The 26,358-nt window shown below is 42.5% G+C and overlaps 1 protein-coding gene across 2 annotated transcripts; it reads left to right on the top strand.

Annotated features, from left to right (window-relative positions):
• Positions 1-1,724: 1,724 nt before the first annotated feature.
• ago1 (argonaute RISC component 1) lies at positions 1,725-25,260 on the top strand. Of its 2 annotated transcripts, none has more exons than XM_084053789.1 (19): positions 1,725-1,878; positions 6,100-6,286; positions 9,184-9,304; positions 9,479-9,660; positions 10,840-10,976; positions 11,360-11,509; positions 13,109-13,196; positions 14,104-14,251; positions 15,103-15,222; positions 16,267-16,389; positions 17,051-17,184; positions 17,779-17,963; positions 18,228-18,387; positions 19,656-19,746; positions 20,765-20,959; positions 21,137-21,271; positions 21,763-21,864; positions 22,027-22,226; positions 22,481-25,260. In XM_084053789.1, the coding sequence occupies exons 1-19, from the start codon at positions 1,854-1,856 to the stop codon at positions 22,587-22,589; spliced, it is 2,592 nt and encodes an 863-aa protein (XP_083909915.1). In that variant the 5' UTR covers positions 1,725-1,853; the 3' UTR covers positions 22,590-25,260. The 2 variants fall into 2 exon arrangements, with proteins under 2 accessions (XP_083909915.1, XP_083909916.1); XM_084053790.1 differs by having other exon boundaries at positions 11,360-11,494.
• Positions 25,261-26,358: the final 1,098 nt, after the last annotated feature.

Genomic DNA, 26,358 nt, shown 5'->3' on the forward strand with positions numbered 1-26,358 from the left:
CAGAACTTTCACTTCTACTCCACTACATCTCAGAGTCAGAGACTCAGAGGCACACTTTTACTCCTCTACAATTATTTGAAAACTTTAATTACTAGTTACTTTGAAGATTTAGATTTGTATTACTACTAAACATACATTAACCACTCTATATATATATTTCGGTCTACTAGCCAATCTATAAGCTCGTTGTGAGCTTGTAGATTGCCATTTTCAAAAGGTTTTTATACATTTTGAAAACTTGAAATAGGACATTCTGCATACTGATTACTTTTACTTTTGGTACTTTAAGTACATTTTGATGCCAATACTTTTGTACTTTTACTCAAGTACACTTTAATGCCGGACTTTTACTTTATCTTTTGCATTTCTACATTGCAGTATTGATACTTTGACTTAAGTAGAAAATGTGAGTACTTCTTCCACCACTTAGTCCATGAGCCAGACAAGATTTCATTATCGAAAGAGTGGGCAAAACCATACATATATTAAATTGTTTATAGGGTCAATATAAGTAAATAAATATATGATAACCTTTCCACAGGAGCAGCTTTTTCATATTTATCACACATTTTGCTATTTTCCCCATACGTACATGACAGGTGAAAAAATGACAAAATTAAAAAAAATAGTTATCATAATGAAACTTCCCCTGTTGATTACTTACATGAAGACAATGATTTATCGTATTACAAGTTTTCTGAAATTGTATATTTAAATATGCAAATTGGGCATTTAGTCAATGAGCCAGAGCCCCAAAATTGAGCCAGATATTGAATATTCCCTCGTTAAAAACCTTTGACTCCAACATCTTAACAAAATGAAATAAGAATGTTGATTGGAACATTGGACTTTGTCCAATGTTCCAATTCTGGAAAGTTATACAAATTCGGGCATATTTTCCTAATGCCTAATTTGCATATTTAAATATACAATTTCAGAAAACTTGTAATACGATAAATCATTGTCTTCATGTAAGTAATCAACTGAGGAAGGTTCGTTATGATAACCATTTTTTAAATGTTGTCATTGTATGGGAAAATAACAAATGTGTGATAAATATGAAAAAGCTGCTCCTGTGGAAAGGTTATCATATATTGATTTACTTATATTTACCCTATAAACAATTTAATATAGGTATAGTTTTGCCCACTCTTTCGATAATCATTGCTCAATTTTGGGGCTCTGGCTCATGGACTAACTGCATCAACGTCTGTCAGCGTGTAACGGTATCAGCTACAAATCTGTGGCGCATGTTCCACTATCCTCCTCTGGGGGGCGTGATTACAGAGAATGACTCCAGTCTGTCAGAGAGTGGAGAGGCAGTAGAAGAAGCTTCAGATTTTGGGGGTGAGGAGAGGGAGGGAGGGCTGGCCCTTTTTTTTGTTCCACTGGAGAGAATCATCCTGCTTTGAAACGGTGAGGCAGGAGGACAGAGGGCCGTCCAAGAGGCACACAACGGCCGCGGACAGATCCGACCAAGGAAGACCCCCCAGTGGAAAGGAAGGAGCACTTTAACACACCTTTCCTACAGCAGCTCCTCCTGGGTCTCCAGACAGACAGACAAGGCAGCTCTAAACTGCGGGTCTGGGGGGGTTTCTGCTGCTGTCTGCTGCCTGCTATTATAGGGGGCTGCAGGGGGCGGGGGGGCCAGCGGGAACAGGAGCAGCCTAAGAGAGGAGCAGCCTGCACGGTACGCCGAGAGGAGGAGAGAGGAGGAGAGGTGAAGGAGGAGAGGAGAGGGCTGGAGGTCTGAGGAGCCGCTTCCAGCCTGAAGGAAGGGGCCGCCGCCGGCGTTGTGGCCACTAGACATAACCCTGGACTCTTAGCTAAGCTTGTGCGGCTAAGTGAATGGGATGGAGCCGGGACCGTCTGGCGCTGGTAGGTTCTATTCTACCTTTCATTGTTTCTCTCTCTCTCTCTGTCTGGGGGGGGGGGGGGGGGTTCATGTGGTCATTTCATTTGGGCTAGACGCGTGTAAATGCATCAAGACAGACATTATGCCTGGTTAAAAACAGGACACTGTGGCCCTTATGGCATCATGGAGGTGTTAGATTGGGGGCTGCTGCTGGGAAATCTTATCTGTTGGTGGTGGGTTTCTATTGCACGCATGCTCGACACTTTGTACGAATCGAAATGATTTATCAAGATTCATGGCACCGGTGGTCTTTTTGGTGGCGTTGACATCAATGTCCTGAGCCAGGGGCGGAGGGAGGGGGGGGCAGGGGGGTCGTGGGAATCTCCACTGAGGAGGCTGGAGGCACGAGGTAAAGCCCGCCTTCAAGCAGCAGCAGCTGGCTGCAGCCTCCACACACACACACACACACGCACGCACGCACGCACGCACGCACGCACGCACGCACGCACGCACACACACAGGCACGCATGCATGCACACACGCATGCACACACGCATGCACGCGCACGCACACACACACACGCACGCACGCACCCGAAAACGCCACACCGTGACCCCTGCAGCACACACACAGCCCCATCCCTGCCAGGTGATTCACAGGCTTTTGGCAGCCTACATGTTGTCTAACAACATGGATACCTCACATGCACTCTTTCAAGACATGAGAGCATAGGCCTCACATCTGCAGTGATTGGTTAATTATTTATCTATATCTAACCTTAAAAAAAAGAAAAAAAGCACAATGTGAAATATCCACATCTGTGTGCAGTGGGCTTTTGGGCACATGTAGAGTAGACTGCTGACAATGCAGTTAGTAATAACATTGGTATTGTTAAGTTTATAGCCACTACTATGCAATAACTAAGTATATTAATCATCTCTTTATTTAGTCAGGTTTCTTGAATGATGCTGAGATACAGATGACCTATTAAACTAGCTAGTGGTCTGAAGTCCACCAATTCTGGAAAGTCTTGAACCCTTGCACACTTACATTAATGCACCGTTGAACTCTCTTGTCCATGGCAGTCCAGTTGTTTTAGGTCAAAATGTATGATCTGCTTTTTCCCCAAATAGCTAGCTATGTTCTTGTTGTGAATTAGTTCTATATGGACATGGTCATAATAACTATCAACAGCCTATTGACTTAAAGTAGCTGTCAGTTGCAGTTCAGTATTATGTTGAACCTAGAATATCAATGATTTGGGTTTTTTTTTTTTTTTGGATGGAGGAGTGTACTGTGGGGGCCCCTCATGTACATGTCTGCTTTTTTGTATTTGAAGTATGAACTGACCATGTTTATCTCATGGTGGATAGCCAGTTACTAGGGGGAGCCAGGTTGTTTAGCCAAAATGGGCGTAAAACGTAATGGGCTATTCCATCTCATTCTACAGTTAGTCTCTTGTGATTCCCTCTAGCATAAGATGGGAATTTTCTACAAACATCTCCCACAAATGATGTGAACATTTTGCCCTTTAAGTAAGCACAACCTATAAGGTTCAGTATCAGCCTCCTTTAACCTCCAACAGTATCTGCCATAGGGATCTACTGGCACCACTAAACTCAGCCCCCCCCCCCCCCCCCCTCAATAGTGAGGTTGCAAGTTAGTCAGACACGGAAGACGGAATGTAATAACATCATTATGACGTGTATATATACTCTTAGAGGGTTTTGAAAATAAAAAGTGGTGCTGAACAAAGGTCGCAGAGCAGCCAAAATTTGACTCCTTTTTAGATGACTTTAGATTTAGTTAGTGCACTGAAACAGGAAAATATCCTCTTTTCTTTTTAAATGAGTCTTTCCTCTCTAAGGGGCAATCGACCTGGGACCCCTGGTCCTATAATTATAAAAGGAGCAGGTAGTAAGTTCCATATTATACAATATAAAAATGCCATTATCATATTATATGAGATCCAGGGATGCTGCATTAAAGCACAGAGATGACATGGCTCGAGCCATCTTTTAGTTTAGCACCCAGCGCCAGGGAAAGACAGCTATTGTCTGGGGATATGTGTGAGCCCTGGCTCCACTTCTCACCATCTGTCTTCACTGGCGCGAGGGTGACGTGTGTGTTATTGTGTGTCCGTGTGACTGTGCGCGTCCGTGTGTTTCTCTGTGTCTGTGCAATGCGTACGCCCACAGACTTTGTGTCATCAACACATGCCCAGTGCCTGGACATGTCTGTCAACCGTGTTTGTAAAGTGATCCCTTGAAGCTACTCACATACACATGCCTAACAAAAAGGAAAGCACCTTTCTGAAAAGTCTAATGCTTTTCTCCATCTCAGTTTTCGGGTATCACAAACTTCAGGCACCCCAAAACTGACATAATGACCGTAAACATGACCGAGGGACCATGTTTGACCAGAGCAGCCTGTAAAGCAGAGCTCCTCCACTCTTCAGTAGTTTGATGAGAGCCTTGGCTTGATGTGGGAACAAGATCACTCGAGGACCTAAAAGGCCAAGGTCCCTTTAAGCACAATCGACCACAGTGGCACCCCCATCTCACAAATACTCCCAACGCGCGCGCGCGCACACACACACACACACACACACACACACACACACACACACACACACACACACACACACACACACACACACACACACACACACACACACACACACACACACACACACACACACACACACACACACACACACACACACACACTCATACACACAGGTTTCCTGATCTCCATGACAATGATGTGTTGCTGTGGTGTCTCCATGGTGAGGCTGAGAATGTGGAGGGGGCCCCCTATGTTTGTGTGTATGTGAGTGTGTGTTTCGCCTTAGCACAGGGGCACTCCCTCTCTCGCATCCATACGTGTGTGTGTGTGATGGAGGAGCAGGGCAGCTGGGGTCTTTGTTGTGGTGGAGGGGGCTGTTCTCTGGGGAGCCCAGAGGTTAAGACACAGGGCCCCTCTCAGGCAGGAGTCACGGCTAGCCTCACATTTAGCAGCCAGGTCCAGACCCCTCTTTGCTAGGCCTCCTGGCTCAGACTTGTTTTCGCACATGCATGATGCTGTGGTCGTATAGCCGGTCATTTATCAGTTAAACTGATGAACGGTAAATTGTTTTGAAAAAGGGGAAACTCATTGAAAGAATGCAAACTTGCCTAGTAAGACCATGGCTGTACAAGCTGTGGCTAGCCTAAAGCCTGGGTGTTAAAACACTGCACTACAGTATTATAGATGTAAACAAGAGGGACATAGAATTATTTTTTGGGAAAGGAATGAGAATGCAGTCTAACCTATTAATGGACTTCTACCTGAGAGGCTGAGGGTATAGCTGCTGCACACATATAGTGTAGCCTATATTATTGGGCAAGCTAAATACAAATAGCATCGGTGTGATCCAGAACAGACAATGCAGGAATCTGTCTTTTGAAACAGATTTATCCAGAAACCAAAAAATACACCACTGATGTAGGCCAGTATGCTTGACAGAGATTATCCTCCATGATGCCATTGATGAGACAATTAATTGTAAAGACGTCTGTTGAAAGCATTGACCAGTTGCTGAAAAGGACTGAATGCTATTTGTTGGCGTTCTTCAATGTCTGTACTATTGTAAAAAATAAGCGTTACTCTAATATATTCCCCCCCCCTTAATTCTCATTCAATCGTCCCTCACCCCTCTCCTCTGTTCACACCCTCCCTAATCTCTTTGTTCACCCTTCCCTTCTTTATTCCTCGACAATATCTATCTCTTTTGTCACTTTTTTACCACTTCTCTGACGTATATCTCTCCCCTCCACTGTCCCACCATGCTCTTTTTGCTTCTCAACTGTTTTTCTTCCCCCACATGGATCCATTGCTCATCTCTGACTTCCTCTTCCTGTCCCCGTCTGGCTTTCTCATGCCCACCTATCATGCCCCTTTGGCCCCTGCCACCTACGCTTCCTTCCTGGACTTATGCCCGCATCGCTGCCCCATCTGTGCTCCATCTTCCGCTGTCCAAAACCGCATCCTCTGCTTACTCTACCACATCCCACACTTTTCCTGGTCAACCCATACATGCACTGATACTCATAAACTGATGTTTCTGCCCTCTGTACACCACTCTAATGACTGTACTTGTCCACCCACTAATTAAAAAAATCTGTCTTTTCCCTGCCATTGTGCACCTTCTCTGCCTACCCATGCCCACCTTTCCCCCGTGGACCCGTTCTTCATCCTTCCAGTGCCCATGGGGGCCTTCCCCCCACCACTGCAGCAGGTGTTCCAGGCTCCTCGCCGGCCGGGCATGGGCACCGTGGGCAAGCCCATCAAACTGCTGGCCAACTACTTCGAGGTGGAGATCCCCAAGATGGATGTCTTCCACTATGAGGTGGACATCAAGCCCGACAAGTGCCCACGGCGGGTCAACAGGTGAAGTGACCAACTCACAAAACTTGGAGCAAAATCTTAAAGACCAAGCTGAAGTGAAGAAATATGTTTTTCACACTTCTAGAGCAGTATGTTTACATACAGTATGTTTTATGTATCAGGAACAAATGTGTTTCAGCCCTTTTGGCCTTTGTCAGTGCTTGTCAGTAAGTTCCTCAGTGTTACGCAATGAAGCAATGGTCAACTTAGTCAAGTTAAATTACAATTAGATTGAACTCTGTCTTACGGTCTCAGAGTTAAATGAACACAGAGGTTTTATTGTGCATTCACTTAGCAGCAGTAATAGGTCATGAATAGCGAATAGCGCTCAAGTTAAAACTTTGATTATGTCTTTGATTAAATATAAGGCAATGTGTTGGAGGTTACTGTTAACATCAGATAAAATTAGGTGGTAGTAGTAATCAAGAAAGTTGCAATTATGTTTCCATTTCTACTACAAAGTTGAGTCTACAGGGTTAATATTAGCTTTTGATCAGAGTAGGGGGTAGAAGTAGTTAAGAGGGATGAAGGTATATGTGGCAGCAAGGCTATAATTGGTGCTATCGCTCACAAAGCAGACAGTATAAGTGGCAGGTTGGTAGTCACTAAGCAGGCCTTTCTGTCAGCAGCCTCCACACCAGATTGTGTTGCCAGATTTTGTGAGAGAAATAGCATTGTAAAACAAGACCAAAAGAAGTGGCTATAGGCCACATGAGCACTTTAAACCTACTGTATACATCAGCAAAAAATCTTGAAATAAAATGTGGAATATTTGGAATATTTTTGAAACATTCTAATAACACAAATCTGGTACGGGGCTCCCTGGCACAAAACATTTCCAGATGGGGGTTAGGGACAAATGCATATCAATTTGGGGGTCCATGACATTAAAATATTTGAGAACCACTGGTTTAAATAATAATTAAAACATTTGGAAGCAAGCCCAAATAAGCAACTAGATTTAAGAAACAAGACCAAAAAAAAAACGCAACCCGCAACTACCAATATTTACAAGCAACTTTACAGAAAAAGAAGCCCAAAGTCGCTTAGAATAAGTGGACATGGCAACACTGCAAATGATGATTGTTCTGAACAGATGGTAGAGTGGAAAGTAAATCCTAACTTCATTGACCTTTCAACCTTGGCTGTTGTTCACCCTGTAGTGTTATACTGATGTTGATATGTCGAGGATCCTGTGTTTGATGTTTGAATCTTGGCCTACATTTGAAACGATGCAAGTCGAAATGTTTTGTAACTGTGTTGTGGGTGTCTTGTATTAGATGTTTCTACTAACTTTACGTTTGACATTAGTTAGACGTTCTTGACCAAAAGACAATATATTAAATGTAGACAAAATCACAATGTTTTTGAATGTTTCATCCAGAATCTAGATGCAGTCATTGATTTGCTTATGTAGTTAGGGAGTTATAACCTAATGGATGTTGCTGTAACAGAACTGACACAACTGAGACACGATGAAGCATGACTCTAATGAACAGAAATATTATCTCAGTTATCTGACAGATTATTAACAAAATTAAAGTTGTTCATTAAATGTGTGGGATATTATTTATGACTTACTTAGTTATGACTACTAAATAAACCAATAATTACATAATGGTAACATAGGAATTTTGTTCTTGGTGTAACTAGAACAGAATATACAGTATGTACATATCTAAAAGAAAACAAAAAAGAGCTATTTTTGGTGCCAGATTTTAAGAGCCACATTTTCCCACTGTAAGTGGACATCTAGTTTTTTTTTAATACTTTTTTTATTGGGAGAGTTAGTAAAATCAAATGATAAACACATCAGAGTATAAACAACTATAAAATATAAAACAAGAAAAGACAATGACAGATAATTTGGTATGAATTCAAATAAAATATACAACAAACAGTTATACAGATACAAAAGTGGACATCTAGTTTTGGTCAACTACCTCCTGAGTTGTGTCTCCCAACTTATCACAGAATAATATCTTCGGTTGCTGCTTTCTTTGAAATAACTTGTTAAAAACATTTAACAAAGCAAGAAAGGACCCGTGTTTTCAGAATCATGGTATTGTGTGGCCATCGTCGTTTAAAGATTAGTCAAGGCCCTTATTGGTTCCATGGCCAGGTATTGATCTGCCTTACACTGATTAACCTCAGCCTTCGGAGACCTTGAAAGGCATAACTCAACATGTTTTATCTCTGTCTATTGAGAAAACCATGACCCAGGAGCAGACTCCTTATATAGCTCTCTCCACTTGATTGAACAAATGAGCAGTTTTCTATGGAGTAGGGAGAGTCTTTGAACTTCAGTCTGTCTGTATTGGATGTGGTCAAAAACACAAAGGGAGAGAGAAAACCTTTCATTGGAAAAGGCAGTTTTTTTGTCTAAAAAATACAACTAAAGCCCCTGGAGAAAAAAAAGTCTGCTTGTTGCAATCTGAAACATGATTTTCTATCAAACACTAAAAGAATCATAGAACTTCACTTCATTCTCTTCCCATGAGGTAGTTGCCAGCTTTTAGGCACGGGGGGACAAAGGGTCCAAGAAGGCATGCAAAGGTCAAAGCCCGCGTGACCTCTCCCATTGAAAGTGTCTCCTCATCCCCCAGAATTTATATGAAGGCCAAGGCAGTGGCACCATGCATTGAAAGGTGGGGGCCCCTCGCACACCTACTTCTTTTGTCCTTGCCACTCCCCCACGACCATGAGATATTGCTTCCACCAGCTGTATCCTGTTGATCGATATATCCTATCACCTTCAACCCCCCCTCCCCCTATCCAAAAGAACATCCTGATAGGATGATGGGTTTAATTTGTAGCAAGGGACATCTGTTGGGGCCTCTGATGCAGTGTAGTTGTCCGTATACCAATGCAGTGTTCTTTTTCTATGCCGCCCCCTGCAGGGAGGTGGTGGAATACATGGTGCAACACTTCAAGCCCCAGCTGTTTGGCGATAGGAAGCCAGTGTATGATGGCAAGAAGAACATCTATACGGTGCTAGCACTTCCTATCGGGTGTGAGAAGGTAGCTGTACGACATCTTTTTATTTGCTAATGTGTACACACAATTGAGATTCCATATTCCTTTGACAGTATTGTCTATTATTTGCATCCACTGATGCCATACATTCATTGCTTCATTTGTCTTTTCTGTTTTCACTCTCTCTCTCTCCTATCTCACCCTTCACATTCCCTCCAGGTGGATTTTGAGGTGACCATCCCTGGGGAGGGCAAGGACCGTATCTTCAAGGTGTCCATCCGCTTTCTGGCCAAGGTGTCATGGCGCCTGCTCCAGGAGACTCTGGTCAGCGGTCGACTGCAGGTCCCCCTGGACTCTGTCCAAGCCCTAGATGTAGCCATGCGCCACCTGGCCTCTATGAGGTACATCATGCACAGTACCCACCCAAACGGTGGTCAGGTGTATTTATTCACACTAGACCATACCCGTAGGGGAATATGAGCACCCAACGTGTGCAGTTTGGCTTATGCGCTGAGAACAGACAGTATCAGGGATCGAAAGTGAGTTTGTACTGTGTAGTGGAGTGGTTCGCAAACGTTTTTATGTCAAGGACCCCCAAATTGACACTTGTTAGCCCGCGGACCCCCATTTGAAAAGATATGCCAGGGACCCCCATAAGAGCGTTTTTTTTTTTACGGCTCTAGCAGTGAATCTCAACCATTTTAATTTCAAGGACCCCCAGTTTGACATGCATTAGGGCTATGGACCCCCATTTAATGGCATTTGATTATAGTACAGTCCAATCACAAAAACGCACAAAATAACCAAATGATAAATCATTTTTTGCCCTCTGCTTCTCTTTGTGTAGTTTGGAGGCACAGTTGCTAGATTTTACTTTCAACCTCTCTCTTTCTGTGCATGCTTTTTCCACGGTTATTTGTTGTGTGCTACATTAAAACATGCCACATCAGCCAGCTAGCAAGGTTAATGGGGGGTGCTCCCTACACATTCATTGGGATCAGACTCAATGCTTCAGGACTCTTGAGTCAACAAATAAAAGATGCTTGTTAGCTGAGTTGTTCCAATACCCCAATACAGCCTAGTTTGCTGGTATTGGCGAGTACACAAGTCTATATGTACCAATCCGATACCATGTAATTTAGCGGTTATAAGCATTATAAGCGTGCAAGCAGTTTAACTGCTTGCACGCTTGACCTGGTAGTCAAACCACTATGTCAAGGAAGGGTCCGTTTGTGTCTTTTTTATATTCCTGGATTTACTTGTGTGGAAGGATTCAAATATAATACCTTATGAAATGCTGTCAAAACCCGTTTTATCACTGAAGAAAATATGCAGACATGACTCTTTCTTGCTTTCTAAAAAGGTGCCAATTTTGTATAAACAAAGATTGTGCCTGATGTCAGCGATGAGTGTGTCTTTCTTCTGAAATTTCCCCTATGGGACAGAAGCTTTACTGGAACATTAACTCACACTGAGGTCATCACGTATTATAACTTGAAAATCCATTATTTGTGGTGACACCATCGTGTGATGGAGTAGAACCCACGCTTAACCCTCTCCCAATCTCTCCTATCAACTAGGTACACACCAGTGGGTCGTTCCTTCTTTTCCCCTCCCGAAGGTTACTACCACCCCCTGGGCGGGGGGAGGGAGGTATGGTTTGGTTTCCACCAGTCGGTGCGTCCTGCCATGTGGAAGATGATGCTCAACATTGACGGTGAGTCAGTGGAGATGAACTCATCAGTGAACAGAGTCTCATATCTCGCAGACCAGACAATGACCTCAATACCCGTAAACATATAAAAATGTGATGTCTAGATGGAAAACTTTACACGGAGCAACCTTTCATTCAGAAAGACTAAATGCAAATAGTGATTAAAAAAGAGAGAAACATTCAAGCCAAATTAAAAAGCCGAATTGCACTCAAAATATACTAACAATATCAGGTTATTTAATGCATATCTACTCATTAGACCTTTTGTGAGTATTTCTGGACGTGTGAATTAAATGCCTTTTAAAAGTAAGGGATAAAATTACAATCGTAATCGTTCGATGAATTCTACCTCCAGTGGTTCAATGCTGCTCTGTGTCCCCCTCTAGTGTCTGCTACGGCCTTCTATAAAGCCCAGCCGGTCATCGAGTTCATGTGCGAAGTCCTGGACATCCGTAACATAGACGAGCAGCCCAAGACCCTCACCGATTCCCAGCGGGTCCGCTTCACCAAGGAGATCAAAGGTGGGCTACTTAACAGTAAGAAACTATTTTGCCACCTCACACCTCTTGAGAGATGTCTACAGCAGCTTTTAGTCCCCATTTCATATGATTTCTGCATTTCACGCCACTTTTAAAATATACTTGGCCTGATTCACTAAGCTGTTCGTAAATAATGCCTAAATAAAGTGGGTGTGTAGATTCATCTCTAAGCACAGTCTGACGTGCGATTCACAAAAGCTAGTGTACAGCCTTGATTTGTGTGTATCGCAGGTGTTCCTCATTTTTGTCTGAAAGGGGAACGTTCACATGGAGAATAATTTGCATTGCTCCACGCCCCATTTAAGACCATAAAAGGCAACCGAAAATGTTGTATGTAAGAAGAAAAACGTCACCACTCCTCAAAATGGACAAGATTACAACGTGGCAGGACGCACCGGTCGCACCCACTTGACAACTTGTAGATCAGCGAACGTTAATAAAGTAAATAGCCGACTCTCACGTGTAATGAGAGTTCGTTTACAAAGTTTAACCTCACGACCAAAGGCTAATAAGACCTGGAATGGATATTGCATAAGCCTTTCTACTGAACAATTGCTCACTCACCTTTGCCGAGGTAAAAAGATGATGCTGGAATCCGCCAATATCCGGTAATTGTTTTGTTGTTTGCTTTATTGATTACTGAGGGGAATCTGTCCTTTGGACGAACCCTCCACTGTCCTACATCGGAATTGGAATTGGAGTAATGGACACAGCTAGATTTCATCCATACTGTATCGTCATCTGATGGTGAGACTGCCTCATGTGATGTGGTCAATATTATAAATTAATAGCGCGACATTGGAGTTGGCATGAAAGCCCAATAGGCGAAACTGTGGCCACACGGCAAACACGCCGAGGGATCTAATAATTCGGCTCTAAATGTGTCAACTGAAAAGAAAAAGAAATCGGTTTAATTTGCATCATGTCTATAATATGCATACAAGCCATAGATCGTTTGACATATATATATATATGTATATATATTCTTGTATGTGTTGATAAATGTTGGCCACATACATATCTTATTTGAGGTTAGGCACTATAGTAATTGATTTCGCATGAAGAATAAGGCATTCTTATGACATACGCATGTAAGTTTGCCTACGAGCAGACGTGAGAAAGAGCTGACCTCCATCAAAATTCACGATTCACAATTCAAAAGATTGATGAATCAGACTCGTGGAAATGTGCATAAATTCCTATTCGTACAAAATCTGGGCCAAAACAGCTTAGTGAATCTGGCCCATCGTTTCTACTTCTGGTTAGGAACATTTCTTTGTAAAGTTTGGTGTGATAAAAATGTTAGGCTAAGTTCATTATATTAAAAATTTCACATTTATATTCTGTTTTAGGCTGGGACTTGGGTAGCTCTTTGATCTGCTCTGTTACACTAACCTGTACTTGCCGTGTGTGTGTGTGTGTGTGTGTGTGTGTGTGTGTGTGTGTGTGTGTGTGTGTGTGTGTGTGTGTGTGTGTGTGTGTGTGTGTGTGTGTTTGTGCGTGTGTGTGTGTGTGTGTGTGTGTGTGTGTGTGTGTGTGTGTGCGTGTGTGCGTGTGTGTGTGCATGCGCATACCCTGCATTTGGTTGGTGTTCAGGCCTGAAGGTGGAGGTGACTCACTGTGGTCAAATGAAAAGGAAGTACCGCGTATGCAATGTCACCCGACGTCCTGCAAGCCACCAAACGTAAATGTCCTCTTATAGTCTATATGCACATAACCACATAGATAGTATATGGTTTGTGTATGACATTTGTCCCACAAAGTAACAAACCCTCAGGATCTGGAACTAAACTTACAAGTGCGCAGTCACATACCCATAATGGAGAGAAGATGGGTTGTACTGTACATGCCCTAGTCTTGTGTGGCCAGACCTCTAATCTCGCTCCACTCCCAATGGAGGTCTGGAGAAAATTTCATTTGAAACAGTGGATGGAATGAGCGAGCAGCTCATTGCTGTGGGTAGACTGTGTGAGTGGTGACAGGAACAGAGTCCGTCTGTGTTTTTCCAACCGGGTGCGAACCAAAACTTTATCGAAAATGTATATCCATCAGCACAATTGGAAGAGAAAAGTATTATAACAATGCCTGAGGTCTGTGCACTGCACAATATAAACGAATTTATATCAACAGCTTTTGTTGGCGTAATGTTACTTGCTGCAGTCACCATGTTTGTTCCGCTGAATATAGTAATTTAATTTGTAAATATTGGTGTGCGCACCTTGTCGAACCCCTCCTCCGCTGTGGAACAGCTCCTGTCCATACTCTCAACGGCCTGCGGCACCCTCCCCTTCTATCCACTTTTCACTTCAACGTTTCCCAGGCTTTCTTTATGAGAAAGCAAGCCTGGGATACATGATTATACTTGATGATTGATTATGCTTATTATACTTGATTATACCTGATGTGGTGATACGAAAAACGAATCATCCAGTGCTTCAAGTGGGGATCAAAAAGTAATGTACCAATAGCCTACTGAGTGTTGTGGGATACTCACTCCAAATAATATTCGTGATTCATAATAGTAATGCTTAGTTATTCCACATTTATGGGATGAGACATTGAAATGTTTGTATTCTCATGCTCTGTTCCAGGTTTCCCCTCCAACTTGAGAGTGGGCAGACAGTAGAATGTACAGTGGCCCAGTACTTCAAGCAGAAGTACAACTTGCAGCTGAAATACCCCCACCTGCCATGTCTACAGGTGGGACAGGAACAGAAGCACACCTACCTGCCCCTGGAGGTGAGAAGAAGAAAAAGAGCTTGTATATGGAAGCCTAACATACAGTGAATGCATTCATCATTAAAGACATCAATGGATAATAATTAATAACACCCACTCTTTTATCACTTGTCAACTTGTGATGTGACAAACTTGAGTTTATTGAGAGGGTTGTTTTTTTCAGGTGATGTATTACAATTTACACTCTAAAGCAGGGGTCTTCAACGTTTTTCAGCCCAAGGACCCCTTAGCTGAGAGAGAGAAGAAGCAGGGACTCCCACTACTACATGTTGTATAAAATTGTGTTGCAGATTAAAAGCTTTCATAGATTTCATAGATAGTTTCATAGACTTATTTGACAGCACTGTCATCGGTGTTGGATTCATGTTAATGTGTATTTTCAAACATTTAACCACCTTAAACCGTCAATACTTAGTAAACTTGACCTTTCACTCTGCTTGGTCTGCTCTTTTTCCCCCTCAGCCAAACCTCTAGGCCGAAAATAGCCGATCTACATGCTGACAACGCCTCGCAGCGCGAGGCATTGTGAGCTTGTGGCTCTATTTTTGGCTAAAGTTCTCCTCAGAATAGGAATGCTAGGGTTCAAGTGGTTAATGTAAAAAACGAAAATCCTATCGTACAAAGATTTGGCAGTCCCCCTGTTGTAACTCTGAGGACCCTCTAGGGGTCCCTGACCCCCTGTTGAAGACCCCTGCTCTAATGAATGATTGAGAATACAACCAAACATAAATGAGAACATGGCCTTAAACATTTTAAAAAAAAATGATACATAATGGCATTACTGAATGTGTAGTCCTAATTTCTCAATTACCAGTCATACAGACCACTAACTTTGACCTTGCTCGTTACAGGTGTGTAACATTGTAGCAGGTCAGCGGTGCATCAAGAAGCTGACTGATAATCAGACCTCCACTATGATCAAAGCCACAGCTCGCTCTGCACCGGACAGGCAGGAAGAGATAAGCAGGCTGGTGAGTGGTGGGGCCCCCTAGTGGGTAGAGGCTGCACAGCTGTCTACTAATACTGCACAAGTGTTCCAACAATTACACTGGACATAATGAAAGGAAGTTACAACGGATGCATAGTAATAGTTGCCATGTGTACAGTAGTGAGCTTAATGTTACTTAAGGCAGCGATATGCATAGAGTTTGTTATCTCTGCCCGAACCAGATGGGGCTTGGCGGTTTGGGCCGGTATTTGTAAAAAAAATCTTTCAGGCTTGTAGTTTTTTAATTGTTTGCAATAAATCTCACCAATTAATTTAGCAAAACTGGTCAGGTGATGCCATACGCCATTTGGAACTTATTTGAATGAATACCATGTTATTTTGACCAATCTGTTCAGTAGAGTATGTTAAAGGCAACTGCAGTGGTAGTGCAGTAGTGGGTATACTACTGGTTGAGAAGAAGTATTGCTTGAAGCTCAAAGGGCAATATCTCCCCCGGATAAGCAGGCGTTCTGTATTAGCTCAGCAGTATGTAAATGTTGAGCATTATAAATGTAGGCCCTCGTGTGGGAGACGAGGGTTTGAATCCCGGGTAGATCATAAATCTTATGGATTGCAGATTAAAGTGACAGACAGTGCTCAAGTTTGTGAGTTATTCTCGTTTTTAGACCTATGGTGTCCTGCCTGCAGGTTATGTACGCTGTCAGTGTAATTTGCAGGGATTGGTTAAGGTTCATTACATTGTATTAAAGCATTTCTAGAATTAGGGTCTTTTATATGAAAACATGCTTCTAGACTGCTTGCATATAGTTCAGTATAGGTATACTGACAAATTCAGCATTTATATATTGTGCTGACAGTTCAGTTGCACTCTGCAGAATCTGGGTGATAGCCTATAGGAAAATTAGGCCCGGGTTGGGTTTGAATATGATACTAGACCAATGTTTCTGGTTAGTCTAGGCTTAAATTGTTGGTCCTCATACTGTGCAAGCTCTAATGCATACTAAAAGTAAGTTATTTCTATCCCAGTTATTGAACATGCAATAAAAATACAATTTACTCTGCACAGATGAAGAACGCAAACTTCAACCTGGATCCATACATCCAGGAGTTTGGGATCAAGGTAAAGGATGACATGGCTGAGGTGACAGGAAGGGTTCTTCCTGCCCCCATCCTGCAGTATGGAGGAAGGGTAAGTCATGACTCACTATCTGTTGTTTGTCCCTAGTTTTGTTGATTAATGTTACTTGGCTTTGATATTTGCATACAATACCACTTAAGCCCCTTTCACACTATAGTGGCAATAACTCTGCTGCTCCTGAAGGTCCCATTGTTTTCAGTTAGACATCTGCCCAAACCTCACAGTGTACAGAGGACATTTTTGCCACACTGCAAAAATATTTAAACTGTTTGCCTGCGCTAGGATTATCAGACTATAATATGGCTGCATCACCACCCATCACTGCATACACCTCCAGCATATTTTTCATTGCGCTGACCCAAACCTGCGAGACGCCTACATTTCTGCCGCCCTAATGGATAAGAGGGTTATTTCATGAAATTCCTTAACATTCTAATTCACGGACATAAACCAAACATCTCATCCATGATTAAAACCAAAATCTAGAGGCTGTTTGCATGATTGTGCTTTTAATTACTAAGAAACAGATCAAATGTGAGCAGAATCTTGATAGGCTTTAATTTGCTTATGGCAGTGGTAAATGCAAATATCTGTAACCAGCAATATTTCAGCTAACTGTTCTGTTATATTGTGTTCAATGTACCAAAACTATTGGATTTGGCTCATTGAAGTTTTGTTTGAATATTTCTTGCTTGTGTTCCTTCATCCACAGAACCGTGCCATAGCTACACCCAACCAGGGAGTGTGGGACATGAGGGGGAAGCAGTTTTATAACGGCATAGAGATCAAAGTGTGGGCGATCGCCTGCTTTGCCCCCCAGAAACAGTGCCGGGAAGAGGTACTCAAGTAAGTACTAGATAGAAGAATCAGTGTAGGATTTGTCATCATACACTGATTTGTGATTTAAAAAAATAATAATTAAATGATGCCATTTCGGCCAGGTCTTTTTCTAAAAAGAGATCTTTGAGCTCAACTGACTACCTCGTAAAATAAATGCAATAAAATAAAATCTAATTCATAATTGTACAAATGAAAATGAAATGAAATAAAAAACATCAAATTACTGTTATGCATTTGCTGTAGCTGGTTCAGTGGCAAATGTGCATTAATCCGAAACATTCTTGGAATAGCCTATTGTAACGGAGTAGCCCTGCGCGAGGTGAAAGGGGAGTGAATGTAATGGAGTAGCCCCGGCCAGCTCGTATCTCCCCATGTCAAGGGTGATTGCCCTTGGGCTGAGCGGATGATGTTTGGTTTCCCAAGTTTGGGACCCGGGTTTGAATAATAGAGTTACACCTATATATCAACATCATGGTATTTACAGACCCAGGAAGAAACATACAAAGTACAATAAATGTACCTGCTGTACAGGAATTGGTGTCGACGGTGTAGACATTTTGCTTGTTTAGGTTTAGATTTTTGATCCCTCTTTTCTCTCAGGAACTTCACAGACCAGCTGCGTAAGATCTCTAAGGATGCTGGGATGCCGATCCAGGGCCAGCCATGTTTCTGTAAATATGCCCAGGGGGCCGACAGTGTGGAGCCCATGTTCAGACACCTGAAGAACACCTACTCTGGACTGCAGCTCATTATCGTCATCCTGCCGGGAAAGACTCCAGTCTACGGTAGGATATCTCACCTGTACATGACCAGGCTTTTCCATGTGAGGAATGTTTTTTTATTTGTTGTGTATTTATATACACTAAAACTCAGAAGAGAGGGGAAAAGATTGCAAACCATAATTAAATTAATCTATCTCAAAACATGCCTGGTTGTTGAAATATTGACCACCATAGGAGGATGATAGAGTTAAAACATAATATAAAACAATACAGGCTACATTACTTGCATGTAGTTCTTGACACCTGAAGTCTGTTGATCCCCATCAGCGGAGGTGAAGCGTGTGGGGGACACCCTCCTGGGCATGGCCACCCAGTGCGTCCAGGTGAAGAATGTGGTGAAGACGTCCCCTCAGACCCTCTCCAACCTCTGCCTCAAGATCAACGTCAAGCTGGGAGGCATCAATAACATCCTGGTACCTCATCAACGGTGAGTGTACTGACTGCATTTGACTACAGTGAAATGAGTTTGCTTTAATCAAATAAATATGAAAGCAGGGTTTAACATTACTCGTCCGTTGGTCTTTCTTTCTTTTTTTTTTGCCAGGCCAAAGGCCAGAGATTATGTCCGTCCGTGTGTCTGTTTGTTTGTGTGTCCATCTATGAACAGCTAATCTCCGGCACGCTGAACCGATCAGCATGAAACTTAGCATGCATAGTCCCAGTTGGATAAGAACCTCTACCCCAACATTCAAATTGGTCTCATGGTGGTGCTATTATAGCCTGGTTCACCTTTTGGTCCATATTTATTGGTCGTACAGTCAAAAACTATTTTTCCTGGATACCTCGGCTCATGGCGCAACTACCCACATAGGCCATTTTGCGTTTTCTTCAAAACACTTTTTAATACTACTACAGATTTTGTCCAAAACTCACACAAATCGGTACGCATGTGATCAAGATGTTTGTCCGTCAGATTGTCAATATTCCACTGAGATAGACTCCACCCCAAAAAATAGATTACTTTAATGTGCTCATCATTATAACTTGAGCTAGGTTCACCCCTAATGGTAAGTCGGCGAGCTAAATTAATTTATGTATCTTGGTGAAGTGGTGTCATCAATACACAAGTAGTGTCCTACCATGTCCTACCAACTAAAGGCAGCTACATGCTCCAAATTAATCTGATTACTACAAAATGACGTCACTGAGCAGTGGTGATAAACGGTGAGGTGGTCACTGGTCACCTCGGCACACGTGGCTGTTTTTACTCTACACCCACCCACCTCTCTAATGGTGCGTTCGGAACAGCAAAGGAGTATGATGGTGTCTTATCTATAGGAGGAACTTTAGGTGAATAAGTGAGTTTGGTGGGTGGATGGATTCATTTGGAGAATGTAGGAACCTTAACTCTGTGATACTATAAAAGAGGCATTGCCACTCCTATGTTGTATTAAGTTATGTTTCCGTCATCATGTTTCTGCATCTACTTAATGCATCTTGAGCGCAAGTTAGTAGATAAAAGGTGCATGGTAGACAGCTATTTGATAACGGTTTACATAATAGCTCTTCTCTACTGTTATCTGTGCAGGAAGGTTATGATTTGATAATTTAGCATTTCAGTTACATTTGTGCCTCTCCCCTGGTCACATCCACACACCTGCCTGAAATAATAATTTGATGACTTCAAATTAAGTGACCCAGTAGCCTCGTAATGAATGAGTGTGATTCTATCTCCTCATCCCTTCCTGCTCCCAGGTCAGCAGTGTTCCAGCAGCCAGTTATCTTTCTGGGAGCAGACGTCACACATCCCCCTGCTGGAGATGGGAAGAAGCCCTCCATTACTGCTGTAAGTCTCAACATTTTACAGCCATTTTACTCCCCACGCAGGTGCAGTGGGGAGGAGCAATATGGGGTGGGCAAAAGCCAGGAAGACATTCACTTTAATCTCCTAACTGGTCAACTGCTACTGCTATGCCCCCTCTCATGTGGTTCTTTGTCTGGTGTCTTCAATTAAAGTTAGCTGAGCAGACTAGTGTCTAATGTGGTCAGCCAACGTGAGTGTCTAAATGGAATGTCAGGATCTCAGTGCGAAATGCTGTTTCATCTGTATATATATATATATGTGTGTGTCTCGGGTTCACCATAAATGAGGCTGAACAAGATATACAGACTACTTAAGAGAGGAAGTAGAAGGATAAGTGGAAAGAAGAGTGGACTCAGCCCTGACTCACTGTCCAAAGAGGAAATGACGTCACCGCAAGCCTCGCCATCCCTATGTTGGCTTGGCTGTGGTTGACTTCACAGTTGCCAAGCGATTATGACAAACACTTGAGTCACAGTCGAGAGGTTAGGTTTAGAGTGGTTTGACTGGCTGACACAGGAGAAGCATGTTAACCAGGAATGATAGTATAGTGGTGGTTTTGCTGCACTATAAATGTTTAATTATACTGAGCCTTCACAGCCTGTAGGGGATGCTAGTACACCAATAGAATAACTGGGAACAGTAAAAAGTTGAGCTCTTTTAGTGAATTCTATGATTTTATGATTCTATGAATTCTATGATTAATAATTCCCTACTGTAATTTACTTTTTTAACCTGATGTATCTGACCATGTCAACCAAGTGGAATAAAAAGATCTTTATAGCTATGAATTTAGTACTAGCGGGGGAGGGAGGATGCTTATAAACTAATATTCATGAGCACTCTGAGCATTTACTGTAGACGTCCAATACGTGAGCTGTGAGGGCAGTTTAGCACCACTCAAAATGTGCCCACTAACTATGTAGGTTTGGAGTCTATGCTTAGTGTTCTGTTGTGATTTTTTTCTTCTTTCATCTCCTTCCTTCCACTTGGCTTATGACAGGTGGTAGGCAGTATGGATGCCCACCCCAGCAGATACTGTGCCACAGTGAGGGTCCAGAGGCCCAGACAGGAGATCATTGAAGATCTATCTTACATGGTGCGTGAGCTGCTGATCCAGTTCTACAAGTCAACCCGCTTCAAGCCGACCAGGATCATCTTCTACAGAGATGGAGTTCCAGAAGGGCAGCTGCCACAAGTATGTACAACTTTAAGTTGAAATTTAAATTTAAATCGATAGTTAATGTTTTGGGAATTAATACACAATACATTTTTCCCCCTCTCTTTGTGCCTTTGTGAGATGAACCGTAGCTTTATTTTTTTGGTAATCATTATTACTACTCTGGTGAATGAGTCATGGGCTTGTGTTGTGCAGATTCTCCACTATGAGCTGCTGGCCATCAGAGATGCGTGCATCAAGTTGGAGAAGGATTATCAGCCGGGTATCACCTACATTGTGGTCCAGAAACGCCACCACACACGCCTCTTCTGTGCCGACAAGTCTGAAAGAGTGAGTTCCTTTCACAAGCCCTGTGTTGCTCTGAATAATCTGAATGTGCAGGCTTTTCTGCCTTTTGGTATGTGCCTTAACCACAAGGCTATCGGCCTTTGTTAGTATTGAATTTGTTAGTATTAAAGTAAAGTGAATATCAGCAACACACAACCAGTGTTCATAGCGTTCTATGCCTCTAGCGAGGACAGATTTAGCAGTTAAAGATGAGCTGAATAGTGAATAGTCACGATATTGTTTGAGTTCTGTTTCATTTCCCCAGCGTATTATTTCCTTCTGTCTTATGTAAAGTCTTATGCAATCCCTTGTTTGAGCAATCTGATTTATGCTATTATATTTGTACGCTGACAAGAGTAGGAAGACTTGAACAAACAGGAGATTTTTGGTCTCATTTGGTTTGAGTGCTTTATTGTTTACAATTTTGTACTTTTGTGGCCGCCGGGTAGGCATGTTGTATTTAATAATTACCATTCTGTATTGTCTATGCCTAGATTGGGAAGAGTGGAAATATTCCTGCAGGGACCACTGTGGACACCAGCATCACTCATCCCTTTGAGTTTGATTTCTACCTGTGCAGCCACGCTGGTATACAGGTAAAATTAATATAAATCTTTCTGAGCATTGATCCATAGATAATGTAATTAAATAGGATGTTGTTATAGACCCATAATCGTTTCATGTCTAATTAGGTTGTTTTACATAACCAATGTTTAGTTGTTTGCTTATTCTGTTGATTGCCTGTTCTGTTTGTCCAGGGTACCAGTCGGCCCTCTCATTACTATGTCCTGTGGGACGACAATCGTTTCACCGCCGACGAGTTGCAGATCCTCACCTACCAGCTGTGCCACACTTACGTGCGCTGTACCCGTTCTGTCTCCATCCCCGCGCCAGCCTACTATGCCCGTCTTGTGGCATTTCGTGCCCGCTACCATCTGGTGGACAAGGAACATGACAGGTGTGTGCTTATCCAGGATTTATGTCAGATGTTATCTACAAATAATTCAAATTTTAAAGGAAAGAGAAGCAGTACAATTTTATGGTAATGACAGGTTTCACTTAACAATGCACAAGTTCACTTTTTGTTTTGATAAGCGCTGGGTTAATTTATCAGAATAGGCTCTTGATCAAATAGTTGTTTCTCATTTAAAATATGAAGAATGCGTTGTAACACGATGGTGACCGCTGTTCTATGTCTTCCATCTTATCTAGCGGGGAGGGCAGCCACGTGTCCGGTCAGAGTAACGGCCGGGACCCCCAGGCGCTGGCCAAAGCTGTTCAGATTCACCACGACACGCTGAGGACCATGTACTTCGCCTGAGCCACACACTCCATGGCCATCGTCCCGCCTTCATTCCTACCTGAGTGGGCATACAGCCCACAGTAAGGCACCAACCACCTCATCCCCATCCCTTCCTCCCTGCAACGGCCTACACATACTCCACAGACCTCCCATGTCTGACAAAGCCAAGTCAGCCCCCCAAGGAAAAACAAAGCATAAAATCCTTCTCCTGTAAAACGCAGGCAGACTCTACAGCCTCATGCACTCACAAATGGTTATGAATATTATTGTTATTATTGTCCTTTTGTTGTTTTTACCTTACCAGGACTATTGCTCTTTTTTATGTTGAATTTTTAAAATGTGGGTATTATATTATTGTTATTGTATTGTATGCTACCTTCACACTCCTATGTATGTAAGTATGCAATATGGATGGGAGGACAACGGGCGGTAAATGACAACAAAAAAAGACGATGATGGAACTTTTTTGACTGCCACCACGATGCTGCCTCTTTACCCATCCGAATGCCGGATGCCAGTGTTCCAAGCTCTTTGGTACGGGGCCCCTTCAGAGGGGTGGTAATGGACACTACACCTTTTATCATAATTTTAACATTGTCATGAACTGCATTCTTGCTTTTGTTATGTTTTTGAATAATGTTTTTGTTTGTTTTTTAAGGCCTTGATGAGGCAGTGGTATGGTACATTAGCACTTAGCGATAGCATGTAGACGCTGCCAGTCCCACACACAAGAGTTTGTTAGTGTGTGAGGCTAGCCCTCTGGTCTTTATAATATTGAATACAGAGGAAGAGCAGGTGTAGCATTATTGTAGATACAGGAGTAAATTCCTGCCACACACTATGTGCTGGTTGGCCAGTCCCTTAGATCATTTAGCCAATAGAGGCAAACTTAGTGTAACGATAGAGGGACCATTTGCATAGAGTGTATCAAATATACTTGCACCCCATGCACCTAAACCAGCATTATTAACCAGCCAAATGTGATACCAACCAATGGAAATGGGGCACTTAAACAGGAAGATAATCTTTTGTTTCTGTATGCATAGCTCTTATAAGAATTACGAGGCACTTTTTAAATTTACGTTATGGTTTGTTTCACTTCTGACTGGGGATACCTGTCTTATGTGGCTAGACACAATTTGCCTGGAAATCGCTCCCTCTCACCCTCTCATAGCGTGAACAAAAGGCAACAAAGGCAATAGGCAAGGTCAGATCTCCTTTGTAGATTTGAATGCAGGCAAATGGAAGCCTGTGATCACTTAAAGTGCTGCAAAGCTGAAACCACATTCAGCACTTGACCTTGCTATGATCATTCTCCACATTCCAATATGTATCACTGGACATGACACCAAACGGTGGACACCATTAACATCCACTCACGCACACCTTCCCATAATCCAGACACCACCTACACCTCGTATTAAGTTCTTCCGCCTACACCATTGCAGGTGTTTTACAGGCACTGATTACTCTGAGCCTCGCCAACGTGAGCACATTAACATGTCAGCCTCTCAGTTCCGCTCTTAGCATGTAGAGATCCCCCCTTTTCAAATGCACTTAGCCCCTTATCTCCCTCTAACCCCAAAAACATGGACAAATACCCCCCTTTTTTTCTAGCTTGGCCCTATGCTCTCTATCCTTGTCTTTTAACGTCATCTACCTGTGTCATTCCTTGCCCCGCCCCCCCCCAGTCTGTGCTAGACATTCCCCATTGGTGCGCTGTGTGCATGAGCAACACAGATAGGGGGTTGCTGCATAAGTCTGGGTGGGTCATTATTACTACTTTATATGCCCTGCCTTCACATCTCGTCACTTTCTGGCTTTATGGAACAAAAAAATGCATGTAACTATTTTTTATGACTGGATATTCTGAGCCACCTTATTTTGGTTTCGTTAGAGATAGGAGCCTCGTGCTCACCGCTGCCTGTCAGTCATTTTGCCTCGATTGTGTTATGGTTGAAGACTGCTTTTATTTTCCTGTATTATGATTATTATGATTATTGTGACTAGTGTCAGAGTGTTTCCTCAAGAGGGCACTGTGGGGACAGTCTCAGATTTCCACCTCAGTTGCCCTTAAAGCGCCTCAAATGTTATCTGATGGGTAGAGCCCCTTTGAGCCGAAAGGGATCCTATGATGATGTAAATCAGATTAGTTTGATTTTGAATCATGTTTATTAACTTGCATAATCAAATGCCTTTGTACACCGTTTTTCTGATCCTTCATTGTGTCCAAGGTGATTTGTATATATAAATATATATTAACCTGTTATGTATTTTTTGGCTCACCGGTAGCGGGGCCTTTTTCACAGTTGGGGCCAGTGTTACAATACTCCCCCCACTCTGTGTTTAAGATTTCAGCCTGGTGGGCAAGTCCCGGCACCGCTGAATCCAGATGCAGTTTTCTTCGCTCACTGAAGCCACCAAGCACCTTGCAAAGAAGGGGGACAAAACAGGAGTCACCCTGGAAACGCATCATGTGGACACAGGAGAGTCCGCTCCTCTCCGCCCAGCCTCACTGACTAAGCAATATGAAGCCACTGAACAAGAACAGTCCCTGTCATAGCACTTCCCAATAGATTTGAATGAAAGGACATGGAAGCAACTTATTTTGGCTCTGTGTATGTAATAGTATGGGGACTCTGTTGGGGAGGGTTATTTTTTAAAGAAAATAAATTTGTTTTTTATTACTCTTTGGTTTTTGGTTTTTGTTTAAAGTATATGTAGATAGGTAGGTAGGTAGATGGATAAATAGATGGATGGATAGATCGACAGACCTTTATCCCACAAGGGAAATTCAGTCACCATGGCAGTTACAGCAGTCATACAAAAACCCTAGAAAGAACAGATAAAAACACAGATAAGAAAGATAAGAGACGCAAGAACACACACACACACACACACACACACACACACACACACACACACACACACACACACACACACACACACACACACACACACACACACACACACACACGGTATGTCAGGCAGAAACCAGCTATGTCCAAATGAAAAACATGTTTTTAGAACAACAATACTGCCTCATCAAAGTATGGTGACTTCATACATTGTCAGATACTTGAATGTGTCCTTATATTGTCATCACTTTACCCAAATACAGCTCAAGTGGAGTTAGGAGCTTTTTGACCATTAATGTGGAGATAGGTTTTTTTTTCCGTCTGACTTCATCATTCTAATCAATGATGGACAAAACAACTATCTCCACAAGTTGGAGTGAGGTGGTTTGACCGACAGTTTGAGGATCCAATGGAGCTAGGAGGTTTAGTAGCGCTTTTAATACTTTTCATTGGTTCAATATTTGTATAATCCACACACAGACGTAAAGGGTGTTCAATAGCACTGATTTATAAATAAATAAAAAGTTGAAAAATGGAGATCTGGTTTCTGCCCGACAGCGATGATATACTATAATGTATATACACCAAGAGTTGTGTTTACTTAGATTTTCTTCATTCAGGTGAGCTATTCATTACTACTTTCAAAGATTTCATGACAATGTGAGTATCAGAACAGATAATCATGGAGTTACATTTGAAAACGTACTTTATGTGAATTGATGAATTTGTGGACAGACAAGGGCAAACCTAGACATGTGCATAGCTGAGTCTCATCGTGGCTCATGGAGCAGATGACCTTCTTGACCTTGACCACCAAATTGCACCATATTGAGTTAGATAATTAAAATGAAGCTTTGTGGCTTTGGGTTGTGATTTGATGATGATGGTGTGTACTGAGTCAGTGTGGAATGGATACTGCTCTTCTACAA

This window comes from Gymnoscopelus microlampas, assembly GCF_963454915.1.
Source record: "Gymnoscopelus microlampas genome assembly, chromosome: 3".
In the NCBI taxonomy this organism is placed as follows: domain Eukaryota; kingdom Metazoa; phylum Chordata; class Actinopteri; order Myctophiformes; family Myctophidae; genus Gymnoscopelus; species Gymnoscopelus microlampas.

Excerpts from the sequence above, each read along its gene's own strand:
- ago1 (XM_084053789.1), top strand. The coding sequence starts at position 1,854 with ATGGAGCCGGGACCGTCTGGCGCTG. Across the intron at positions 16,390-17,050 it reads TCCTGCAGTATGGAGGAAGG|AACCGTGCCATAGCTACACC; the intron begins GTAAGTCATGAC and ends CTTCATCCACAG. Across the intron at positions 17,964-18,227 it reads GGGAAAGACTCCAGTCTACG|CGGAGGTGAAGCGTGTGGGG; the intron begins GTAGGATATCTC and ends GATCCCCATCAG.